Below are 12720 nucleotides of genomic sequence, written 5' to 3' on the forward strand. Positions count from 1 at the left end.
CAGCTCTCCTCAATCAAGGGTTTGGAGATTGTTGAAGTCTGACATTCCTTAGGGGCTGATTGGGATGTGCTATTGGAAGAGGCTTCGTAAATAAGCATGCAAACTGATATTGAGCGGATACAAACTGTATTTACTAGAGCTCCAAGGGCTACAATTTCTCAAATGAATTGATAGGTCAACTTAATATCTTACGTGTAGGAATGCAATTAATCAGGCTTTGCAGTGGTCTAAATTGACAAACTATCGCTGGACAAAATGATGGCTTTGGAAGGAACATGCCAGTATCTCTTAAGATGAACATAACCCAAGTAAGCATGGCACTTACAGTAGCTAAAGATTGACACTTGGCCTCACAAGATGATTGTGCAACTGTCAGTTTTAAAAATACAATTCAGGCAAAAAATTGCTAGTATACAAACGATGGGTATTATGGTCCTAGTGATCACAAACATATCCAATTTGATAATGCAGGATGATTCAAATATTATACCTGCTTTGCAATCTGCATGTGACCATTTTATAAATCAATAAACAAGTTGAAAGGAAACTCATCACAAAATATATGATGAATGAGAATTTGTGGATTAGGAATCATTTTTCCAAACCGCATATTATTTATTCCTTTGCTTTTTCATGGTACTATAGCTAGGTGATGACTACCTAGAGTGATGCAATGATTATCCCTAACATGAAGTAGTCATATTCTAACCTCTACTTGAAGATGCCCTTGGATTTTGAGGAAGGGGAAAGGTGAAGCCACCTGCGATCCTTTGGAGGGAAGTGATCCGCACTTTGGAGATAGAGTTCATGAGACGGAATAACCAGCCGGCCATCTCTTGGATGCCAGCTAGGTTGGAGAAGAGAGGAAGGGTTGGTTGGCAAAGGTGAGAAATCTAGCCAGCCTAGCAACTTCTTTTGCCTATTGCAATCCGGCCAAGAGAGCGGCCCTTTGGGCATGAACAGCTGAAGAGATTTGAATGGTAGAGGGCATGAATGGGTGAAGGGATTTGACTGGTAGAAGAAGAACAAAGCAAGAGACGTGGAGAGGTTAAACATGAAACAAAGTAGATAAAGAAGAAAAGGTATGGGATCGAAAGTGGGCGGTGCACCTTATTTCTCTTGCGAAGTTTCGTTTTAGAGGAGAATGTTAGATTTTCTAGGCCTATCTATTTCTTGGATCATTCAAATAGTGCTAAAAGGCATATGTATCCTTTGTTTTAACTTCATTTTTCAAGAAATTTGAATCAATGCTAGTTTAAAATGCAAACATAGGCCTTTAAAGTTTAAACACAATTTATACATAATTACATCCACAAGATGACATAAAATTGTGCAGAGTACATGCTTCAAACAAAAAAAAAAAAGTTACACTTTACACTCGAGCAAGATGGCCTATGACCTCGTAGTTACACTTAGACGGTGGTTTTCCATTTTCATAATCCACTTCCTAGTTCCTTCGCTCCATAGAATTATTTAGGCTTGACGGACCTGAAAAGAGGTGTTGTTGGTAGGTTGATTTGGTTAAGTGCTCCATGCGTGAAAATTCTCAGAACCAAGAAACGAAGGAGAGGAGCAAATCTAATCCCTGAATCGCTCCCCAAGCTCATCGCGCTACGTTTTCCGTTTACGATTCCCCTTGCTTCCTTGTTCTCTCGTTCTCTGTATTCCGTCATGATTGGGTTTGGAGTTCCGGAATTTGCGCAACACGTTGTTACATCTGGCTAGAGGTGGGAAATTCTCATACTCTGTGTGGCTGCGGTGACTGGTGAGCTTTAGATCGTTCGTTTGCAAATTTTTATCCGGCACTTTTATTCTTTTCAGATTGTTAGACATGGTAAGTCTTTGTATTCAAGACGATTATGACGGGACTGCTGCTTCAGATTGCGGAATTCATGAGTTCCTCTGGAGAGACGGCTGGAAATTAATTATTCTGGAACTCAATCTTTTAAGCTGATTTGGAGTTCCGCCTCTCAGGAACTTGGGGGCGCTCGTTCTCCGTTCATGTGGCCGTATTGAACGGAATTGAGGTCAGCATCATACCTGGGGTTCTGCTGTGGTTGACTATGGTATGGGTGATTTTGATGATTGCATCAAGCGGTGATGATTACCGAGTAATTCAGCCCTGCGGAAGTTCTCTTAGGAGTGTGAACTAGGAAGAGATCGTAAGTTTGGAGGGACGTCTTAGGGATTGTCGAGATGTATCGATCAAGATCTATGGCTAGACCCCGAGGTGGCGTGCCCACTCATAGTGGCGACAATGTGGTGAAACTTCATCAGGTTCCACGCTGGAGCGACGGAGAGCACCATTCTCTTGCTGCGGATGATAGTCGTGATCGTTCAATTCCCCATCGACACTTTCCGGATCCACTTACAGCGCCTTCACGGCCGGAGACCGGCTCGAGTGGATCTTTGTCGAGGTTTCCAGTCGATCACGACATCAATTCCATAATCTATTTGTGGCGTGGGCAGCCATGGAGCCTTGACGTTGATGCAGTCGTTAATTCCACAAATGAGGTATGCAGTTTGTGTGCTCTTGCCTGGGTGCCTCAATAGTTTCTTCACTACCCATGCTTGCAAATAGAATAAATTTTGGCTTTGGATAAGAGAGTTCAGTCTAGTTGGGATTTAGTAAAACCCTTTCTGCTGCGAGTTCAGAATCAAGTGTAATGTCCTTTAAGCCAATAGTATTGGTAATACAGCTGCTGCATGCTCCGATTTCTGGTTTTCCTGAACTTAGAGGAATGTTGCCAAAATTGCCCCAAAGAAGTAAAACTAATCCAACTTGCTGGAGAATCTTCCTTTTCTGTTTTGGATTGTTTTTTTTTTTCATTACTTATCTTGTTGGAAAAAATGCCCATGATATCAGTTGAGTTTTTTTGTGAAAAGATATCTATTCTGTTCTCCATGTTAATCGCCTGGCGATCTGTCAGTTAATCTAAGCCATAATCTCTACTTGGACGCCACATATCAAACAGTATGATTTGCAACGTTACGTTTCAGAGTACAAACATGATAAACAAAGACCAGGTATGTAGAACTATACAGTCAACCAGGTCTATGCAAGGAAAAGGTCTCAGGTCAGAAATAAAGATCCAACTCAAGGTTCTAGTCCAGCCAAACAAATCCCAGGAGTATAAATAGATCTGTAGTTCCAGAATGTCTAGCGAAGATAAAGACCTCTCTGTCTGTCTGTCTCTTCTCTTCTTTTTCCCTATTTCTGCCCTACTCTGTTGTTGAACTAGCTACCCTAGTCAAAATAATGTTAACATTTGCACCAGAGCCAGATGACTCCAAAAGAATATAACGGGAAAAACGAAGTTAAAAAAACCAGTCTCCACCAATGATACAACTGTCATCCTTTGAACCAAAGTGAAGGATACCCTTGATCACAGGGCAGCAATGGAAGCTTGTTTTTGTGCTCTGTAAAGCAAAATGAAGCAGCAGATTGCAATCTAAAGTTAAATCTAGCAAATCCCTTTCAATTTCGCATGGTTTATTTGATGGTGCTTGATCTTTGTCTGTTGGAAAAAGGTTCCTCGTCTCATATGAACCAGTACCAAGCAACTGAATCTTGACTGGTTTGTCGGTGGATTCTTCACCTTGCATGAGTCAGCTGCAACTGCAAGGCTACCCAATTTTGGTTGGGGTTTTGGCAGGGACCCCATGTCCATAATTCTTATGCATAGCTAATGCATCACACGTTCCTCCAAGAATCTGGTAGCTCAAAGCCATGTATTGCTGAATCACGAATCAAATTGGAGTTGTCATGAGTTTCAGGTGATGACCTCTTTCTCATGGGCAGAGCAATACTTTCTGTGTTAACATTCTGTTAGGCATATGTTGTTAGGCCGTCTAAATGGTTTGAAGGTCTTCACAGAAACCTAGTTGGTACTAGTTCACACAAGCTTTAACCAATCACTTGTCTGTTCTGCTTTCTTGGCTTACAATGTCAAGCTCACAAGGCTTTGTCAAGAAGCCTTTGTTCCCGAATATCAGGTGGACTTTGAAAAACTCAGCCATATGGTTGTGGGATGGTCAAGAGATGCTCTGGTTGGTGCATTTTTTGGAGGCCTAAAAGAATAACTTTGTTTTGACTGCAGGATTGTGGTCCCACCAGTCTGTTGGATTGTCTTGAGTTATTAAGTCTAGTTGAGGAAAATTTTAAGATGCACTGCTCAGTTTTGGAAGTATCAGAATCCAAAGGTGGGGGAAAAAAGGTTGGTTTTTTTTTAACTGGAAATGATGCGAGATAGTACTTCATAGTTCATTCGTGCTTGTCGAACTACCTAGCACCAATGTTATCACTGGCGTAGCGTATCGCGTATCGGTCGGGCTGACATATACGCCGTATCGTAAACGTATCGTAAAATTAATTATTTAATTTTTAAAAAATATTAAAAAAATCATAAAAATTTGAAAAAAAATAATAAAACATCCGAAAGAACAAGCAAAAATCAGAAAAAATCAAGAAAAATGTATTTAAAGCCTAAAGGAACATTCATCATTCATGTAATGAAGTATGGACAACACATTCCAAAATAAGAAATCAGACATTCAAAATAACATAATAAGTAGCCGAAGAGAATTCGATTACATCACAATTCATAAGTTCAAAAGTCAAAACATATAGTTATCATGATTCATTCAACAACAATCCTTGTCAATCATCATCTGCATCATCATCTTCATTTTCTTCATTAAGTGTTTCTATCCCCTCTGTTGGAAATGGAATGTCACCAACATTCCATTGCTCCCCAGCCTCTCCTTCTTCAATATACTCTGCTGCTTCTTCAAGGTTCAAAAAATCAAGATCGTCCTCATCAAGTATTGCAGATTGTTCTTCAACCCAAGAATCTAATATATCAAAATGGTCAATGTTGATAGGATCATATTGAGTGTGATGCTTCCTCATAGATGTTGTTTCTAGTTGCCTAATGTTGAAAGTAGAAAGTTTGGCTTTAAATGTGGTAGTTATTTGAATATTTAAAAGTTAGGGTTCTCTTATGTCCTTTCAATATTTTATGTGTCCTCCGTTTGTAACTGATACAGCCGTGCCCTAATCTCTCTTTTAGTAGAGATTAGAGCACGATATTGAATGAAATCTTTTACCGCCTCTCTCTCTCTCTTTCTCTTTCTCGTTCTCCCCTTCCCTATTACACAACATGGTATCAGAGCCTCGACTCAAGCTGCTGGCGTGATCGACTCAAGGTGCAGGCGTGATCAACTCAAGCTGCTGGCGTCATCGACTCTGTGTTCTGGCGTGATCGTTTCTTGCCCATCTTGCTTACGAGAACATCTCAGACTTACGAGAACACTTCAGGCTGTTGCTGGCGTAATCTCTAACTTATCTCATATTCTCTGCTGCGTGGAGGAGGACCTGATCTCGCCTATGTGAAAGGCGTGATCAGATCCTCACATGGAGTATTTGGATATTTTTTTTATGTGCTGTTCATGGATACTGTTTAGAGTGTTGAAGAAACGTTGATATGCTGTCTGTAGTTGTGGTTTGAGGGATGATCAGAAATTCTGGTGAAGCAGAATAGATGCAGAATTTATCTACGCAATATGTGGAATGTTAGAAGCAGCGGCAAGACTTCATTTATAAGTTCTGTTTTCCAGCAAGTTTATTCCCTGTCGTTTCTTGTGTACTTTCAGCAAATTTTCTTTCCAGCAAGTTGTCCGTTTTCTCCTTTTTCCTTGCTGGTTGGGGGTTGTTGAAAGAGGCTGCGTGACGGTTCTTTGTTTTGTTCCTGAAGGCTGCGTGAAATTGCTGCATATATATATATTTTATTTTGGTCATCCCATTCTTGCTGTGATTTATGATGGCTGAGAACCAAAGATTGGAGGGTGGTAATGATCATAAAGGAGTTGGAAATCCCTTCTCCTATGGATCTACAGTTAAATTAGATGGACACAACTATGAGTTGTGGTCTAGATCCTTTATATTGTCAGTAAAAGGACATCGAAAGAGACACATAATTGAAGAGGATGAACCTATTAACAAGACAGGGAAGTACATAACCTGGGAAGAGGACGACAGCATGGTTATGTCTTGGATTATGAATAGTGTCCAACCTCAAATTGCTTCTACTATTACTTACTATACTACTGCGAAGGAGATGTGGGACTTCCTTAGACAGACATATTCTCAAGATAAGAATGTAAGTAAAATCCTTCAAGTTGAACAAGAGTTGCACAACCTCCGACAGGGAAATCAAGACTTATCTCAATACTTTGCAACAGTGAAAGCTACTTATGAACGTCTGAAATTTTTGCATCCTCCGTGCAAATCGTGTTATAAGTCATACTTTGAACCTACTATGGTTGTGAAATTTCTTGTTGGTCTCTCCCCTGAGTATGCTTCTGCTAAGGATCAGATGCTCACTGGAAGTGAAATTCCTGACCTCTCTGATACATACAATAGACTTAGCCGTCTTGCTGTTAGCCTGTCTCAACCAACTGGTGTGACGCCTGCCTCTGCTTCTGCTCTTGCTGTGGGGGGTGGTCGTGGTCATGGCTCCACCTATAATGCCAGAGGAAGAGGTATAGGTCGTGGAACTGGGGGCCGTGGGAGATTTCAATGTACCTATTGTGGAAAGATTGGACACTTAGAGGATCGCTGTTGGGATAAACATGGCCGCTCATCCTCTTTGTCGCAAGGAAGAAATATAGTCATCAAACTGGGCAAGAGTCCTACTCACTCATCTATGGGCTCTGCACAGACTGCCACTCCTACAGTGGAGGACGCTTCGTCTAGTATAGCGCCAGAGACAGTTACAGTCAGCATTGACAGAGTTGAGTACGAGCAATTTTTAGCGCACAAAGCCTCACAGGCTTCAGCTTCTACAACGTTGACCGATCGAGCCTTCTCAGCGGGTCCTTCCACATCTGACTCAGGTACTTTGTGGATTATTGATTCAGGAGCGTCGAGACATTTCTGCAGTAGCCATGGGTGGTTTACTACTCTACATAAATTTCCTCAGCCACGTCATGTCAAAATTGCAGATGGTAGACTGTCACCCGTATTGGGCTATGGAAATGTGAAACTTTCTCAGTCTATGACTATTTCACATGTTTTATATGCTCCTGACTTCTCATCTCATTTACTCTCGGTTAAACAGTTGACTACTGATTTACACTGTCTTGTTATTTTTGACCCTGGTTCATGCTCATTTCAGGACTTGCAAACTGGGAAGACGATTGGTGGCAGCTATGAGAAAGGGGGCGTCTACATCCTATCGGCTCCAATGGGTCTTGCAGCTACCTCTTCTACATCAAAGTCTACAGTCTTCCAGTGGCATCTCCGGCTTGGTCACCCTTCAGCACCCAAGCTTCGTTCTCTCCTACCTAAACTTTCAGTTCCAGAGTCTTTTCAGTGTGAGGCTTGTCAACTTGGCAAGCACACACGTAGTAGTTTTCCTTTGAGTCTTAGTCCTTCAAGTCAAGGGTTATTTGATCTTCTTCATGTTGATATGTGGGGGCCTAGCAGGGTTGCTAGCCGAGATAGGTTTAGGTACTTTCTTGTCGTTGTTGATGATTATTCTCGAGTCAGTTGGGTATTCCTGTTGAAGGAAAGGTTTGAAGTAATTTGTATTCTCAAAAACTTGATTATTGAAATAAAGACTCAATTTAGTTCTGTGGTTAAGTGTATTCGCACTGATAATGCTCTTGAGTTCAAATCATCTATCTTAATGACCTTTTATGCTGAAAATGGTATCTCTCCCCAATTTACATGTCCTCATACCTCACAACAGAATGGAGTCGCCGAACGAAAACATCGGCAACTTCTAACTGTTGCTCGAACCCTAATGCTTCGTAATCACGTACCTGCATACTTACGGGGTGATGCCATTCTCATGGCTTGTTACCTGACCAATCGTTTGCCATCATCCTCCATTGACAACAAACAAAGTACCTATTAAACTTGTTTATCCCAATCGAAGCTTGTTTTCCGTTGCACCAAAAGTTTTTTGTTGTGCCTGTTTTGTTCATATTCTTGGGCCTAAACGTGATAAACTTGCTGCTCAAGCCATTAAGTGTGTTCATTGGCTACCCCCGAAACCAAAAAAGGTACAAGTGCTTTGATCCGGTAACTCACAAAGAGTATATCAGTGCGGATGTCACTTTTTTTGAGTCTCGGTCTTACTTTAATCCTACCTCTGCATCATCTGAAATGCCATGTCCTATCCCTTTACCTATCCCACCTATCCCGTTGCAATCCTTTCCATCTCCTACGCTGACTATGAATAGGTTTTAGGATCCTCCATTGGTCTACACTCGGCGACAGGACCCCTCTCATGGTCGACCATCAGACTCTTCTCAAGATGTGAGCTCCACTGAAGTAAGTATACTTGATGTTGTTCCTTCAGATGACTTGCCTATAGCCCTGCGCAAAGGCAAGAGACAGTGTACCATGCATCCTATCTCTCACTTTGTTTCCACTGCCCATCTTGATGATAACTTACAACAGTTTCTTAAGGCTATGGCGGTTCATACAGTCCCAACTTGTCATCAACAGGCCTTACTCGATTGTAAATGGCGAACAACTATGCAAGATGAGATGGATGCTCTCGTACAGCGTGGTACCTGGGAGTTGGTCGATCCACCTAAGATTGTGACATTGCTGACTCCAAATGGGTATTTACAGTCAAATATCATTCAGATGGATCATTAGAGCGATACAAGGCCCGATTAGTGGCTAAAGGTTACACTCAGACATACGGGGTTGACTTCTTTGAGACGTTCTCTCCAGTGGCAAGATTGGGCACTATTCGTCTTATTATTTCAGTTGCGGTCCACTCTGATTGGCCTATATATCAGCTCGATGTGAAGAATGCCTTTCTGTATGGTGATCTTGAGGAGACCGTGTATATGCAGCAACCTTCAGGGTTCGAGAAACAGGGGGAGTGTAGTAAAGTGTGTCGGTTGAAGAAGGCTATCTATGGACTTAAACAAAGTCTCAGGGCATGGTTCCACAAATTATCAGAGGTAGTTTCACAGTGTGGATTTGAACGATCTCCTTTGGATCATTCTCTATTCATCAAGAAGACCTCCACAGGTATTGTTGTCATGATAGTATATGTTGATGACATTATTCTGACAGGTGATTGTGGTCAAGAAATATCTGCTACTAAGGCTTTCCTTCAAAAACATTTTGTCACGAAGGATCTTGGTCACTTGAGATATTTTCTTGGGATTGAAGTTGTGGAGAACAAAGAAGGTGTAGCATTGTCTCAAAGGTGTATGTCCTTGATCTTCTGCAGGATACAGGGATGCTAGGGACCAAGCCGGCTAATCTCCCGATGAATCCTCGTATTCATCTTCATGATGATCAATCAGAACTAGTAGATTCCTGATCTTACAGGTCTCTTATTGGAAAACTGCTTTATGTTACTGTAACAAGACCAGACATTAGCTTTGCTGTTGGAAAATTAAGTCGGTTTATGGAAAAACCTAGAAAAGCCCACTGGGATGCGGCGTGATGGTGTTGAAATATCTAAAATCTTCCCCAGGCAGAGGTCTCTTCTTTAAAAAAGGTGAATCTCTAGATGTTGTTGCTTACAGTGATGCTGACTATGCAGGGTCTGTTGATGATAGAAGGTCCACAACTGGCTTCTGTGTCTTTGTTGGGGGTAATCTCATATCATGGAGAAGCAAGAAACAAAATGTGGTCTCCAGATCAAGTGCAGAATCTCAATATAGAGCAATGGCTCAAACAGCGACTGTGATGATGTGGATTAAATCTATGCTAACGAATATGAGTATTCATGTTCTTCTTCCTATGAGAATGTACTGTGATAACAAGGCTGCTACTTATATTGCAAACAATCCAGTATTTCATGAAAGAACTAAGCACATTGAGGTGGATTGTCATTATATTCGTGATCTTATAAAAGAAGGTGTAGTGTCTACAATTCATGTAGCTTCTGAAGACCAAGCAGCAAATATGTTTACGAAAGCTCGTCCGATTGGTGATTTCTCTAGATGTTGTGACAAGCTGAGCATGGTTGATATCTATGCTCCAGCTTGAGGGGGAGTGTTGAAAGTAGAAAGTTTGGCTTTAAATGTGGTAGTTATTTGAATATTTAAAAGTTAGGGTTCTTTTATGTCCTTTCAATATTTTATGTGTCCTCCGTTTGTAACTGATACAGCTGTGCCCTAATCTCTCTTTTAGTAGAGATTAGGGCACGATATTGAATGAAATCTTTTACCGCCTCTCTCTCTCTCTTTCTCTCTCTCGTTCTCCCCTTCCCTATTACGCAACACCTAACAAGAGAACAAATTAACAAATTGTTAGAAATTAAAATATATATTAGAATTTACTATTTTGCGTAACAAATGTTTACCTTTGTCTCAACTTCATATTATAACGAACGTAAACAAGGTCATTCAACCTTTTATGTTCCAGCCTATTCCTCTTCTTACTATGGATGTGCTGAAATACACTCCAATTTCTTTCACATCCAGTTGCACTACATGTTTGACTGAGGATTCTAATTGCAAGCTTCTTTAATTCTGGGCAATCAACCCCAAACCTGTCCCACCACAAATCTAATAACAGATGGAAAGTAAAAACGAAATAGAATAAATATATGAGAAGGTAGAGTCATAAAGAACAAATGAAATAACAACAAAAAAGTATAAAGTCCCTTTTTCTAATACCTGGACGCATAGATGATCTGCATCTCATTGCTGTGTCTCTCCCCATGGTACTAGAACTAGTATCATATTTGTTGATCGACATATGGATAGCTTCTTGTTCTTTATAATTACTTACTAATACCTCAATACAATCCAATATGCCATACTCGACCTCTTTGTCCTTCTTAAAATTGAGAAGAAATCTAATAGCAGGATTTAGGTAGTAGGTTGTTGCATGAAGTGGGCGATGAAGTTGTCCAGATCACCTTTCATCTATAATCTTCCATATAGGCATGTACAACTTTTTTTTTCCCTTCATATTATCTCTAATGGCCTTCTTTGTTCTGTCCATAGCCTCATATAAATATCCAATAGAAGGTCTATCTTCACTATCAACTACTCTGAGGACTTTCACTAGCGGTACACAAATCTTCATTAAGTTCACACATGATTCCCAAAAGTCAACATTGAATATGGTATCCACAACTGTCGTAGCCTTTCTTTTATAGGCATGTGGATATGCAGCCCAATCATCACTTGAAAACATCTGCCTGAGAGGATTTCTTTGCTTGACTATACCCTGCACAGTCAAAACATTTGTAGCAAGCCGTGTTTGTGCAGGTTGAATCAATTCAGCCCCATTTGTGAATTTCCTCATCAAATTCAAGACACAAGCATGATTATAAATAAACTTCGTGATTTCTTGGCATCTTTGAACTGTAAACTTCATATCATCTCTTTCACCAAGATCCTGAAGCATTAGATTTACACAGTGAGCATCACATGGGTTCTAATAAAATGTCCTATATCATGCTGCTAACATTTCACCTACAACTTTATAATTTGCTGCATTATCAGTGATAAATTGCACGACATTTTGAGGCCCAACTTCTTGTATAACTTTATCAAAAACCTCAAACAAAACATCAACAGTCTTAGGAGTATCAAACAAATCAACAGATTTTAAGAACATTCTACCAAAGGGGCAATATACAAGGAAGTTTACCAATGTTCTGTTCTTGATGTCTGTCCAACCATCAACCATTACACTGCATCCCTGTCTGTTTCCAGCTCAATTTCAGTTCATCACAATATGCCTTGACATCTCTAACTATATTATTGAGAATTTTACCTCGCAATTTATGAAAAGATGTCATTTTATACCCTCGGCCTACAGTAGCAATCGCATCTGCTATAGCCTGAAAATGAAAAGAGTTTGCTGCATTGAAGGGAATGGATGCGTCATAGAACCATCTTCCTATGGTTTCATCTGTTGCTTCAACAATATCCTTTGAACACATGGTTGTACGAATCTCAGGCTGACCACCAACAGGGGGAAAAAATTCTTGATCGAACCAGACATGTTACTCGACTTCATAGTAGGTACTCTACCACCACCAGTATGACCCCCACTCCTGCCACATCCTCGTAAAACTGTACTCGCACCTCTTCTTTTTTTGGTTGCAGTTGAAGAAGAACCACCTATATGCATGATGTCTTTCCCTTTAGTTGTTCCCAAACTGACACCAACATCTTCTTCTTCGAGCTCAATCATCACCTTTGCTTCCTTCCTCTTCATATGGGTCCCCATATCCTACATTTGCATCTTGCATTTCCTTTTCAATTCCGCTTGCTTTCACGACATTAGTAAGCTCCAAACATTGGTGCCTTACATAGGCTGGCAATGGGTTCTCTAGGGAGCTGTTGCATTGAGCCACATCACTGTGTGTACCAGCTATATGGTGTTGAAAGCGAGAGATCCCTCCTGATATGATTTGCTTACAATAATTGCACTTAACTTTTAACCTATCTTTGGGATTCACCCTTTCACACCACTTCCATGCAGGATTCAACATTATATCTTCACAAAATAAGTAAAAACATACAAATAAATGTAGGAAATAAGAGAAATGAACGATTCAATGGTGAAAATGAGTTATTTCTTACCTTCTTGCTGTTGGAAAAATAAAAAACCCTCTTTCTCCAAGCTTCCCACCGTCCCTAGACTCCCCACAACAAGAAAGAAAGTTTCTCACCGGCAAAACTCTCCCTTCCACGTCTCTTGCAATGTTTACAAAC

General features: G+C 40.6%; 2 protein-coding genes across 9 annotated transcripts in view; both read left to right on the top strand.

The window, feature by feature from the left end:
* Window positions 1–1356: 1356 nt before the first annotated feature.
* LOC116257716 (uncharacterized) overlaps window positions 1357–12720 on the top strand; it is a 99026-nt gene continuing 87662 nt past the window's right edge. The window contains exons 1-2 of one of the 8 annotated variants that reach the window (XM_031634674.2): window positions 1357–1834; window positions 1975–2514. In XM_031634674.2, the coding sequence (XP_031490534.1) occupies window positions 2197–2514 (318 nt within the window). In that variant the 5' untranslated portion in view covers window positions 1357–1834; window positions 1975–2196. Of the gene's footprint in view, window positions 2515–3513; window positions 3778–12720 lie in introns of those variants that run through there. The other 7 variants (XM_031634672.2, XM_031634675.2, XM_031634673.2 and 4 more) reach the window with 7 other exon arrangements.
* On the top strand, window positions 4925–7645 carry LOC116257717 (uncharacterized). The gene is made up of 2 exons (XM_031634680.2): window positions 4925–6897; window positions 7179–7645. Exons 1-2 carry the CDS (start codon window positions 5820–5822, stop codon window positions 7214–7216), a joined length of 1116 nt encoding a protein of 371 aa, XP_031490540.1. The 5' UTR covers window positions 4925–5819; the 3' UTR covers window positions 7217–7645.

Source organism: Nymphaea colorata, chromosome 7 (assembly GCF_008831285.2).
Source record: "Nymphaea colorata isolate Beijing-Zhang1983 chromosome 7, ASM883128v2, whole genome shotgun sequence".
Lineage (NCBI taxonomy): Eukaryota > Viridiplantae > Streptophyta > Magnoliopsida > Nymphaeales > Nymphaeaceae > Nymphaea > Nymphaea colorata.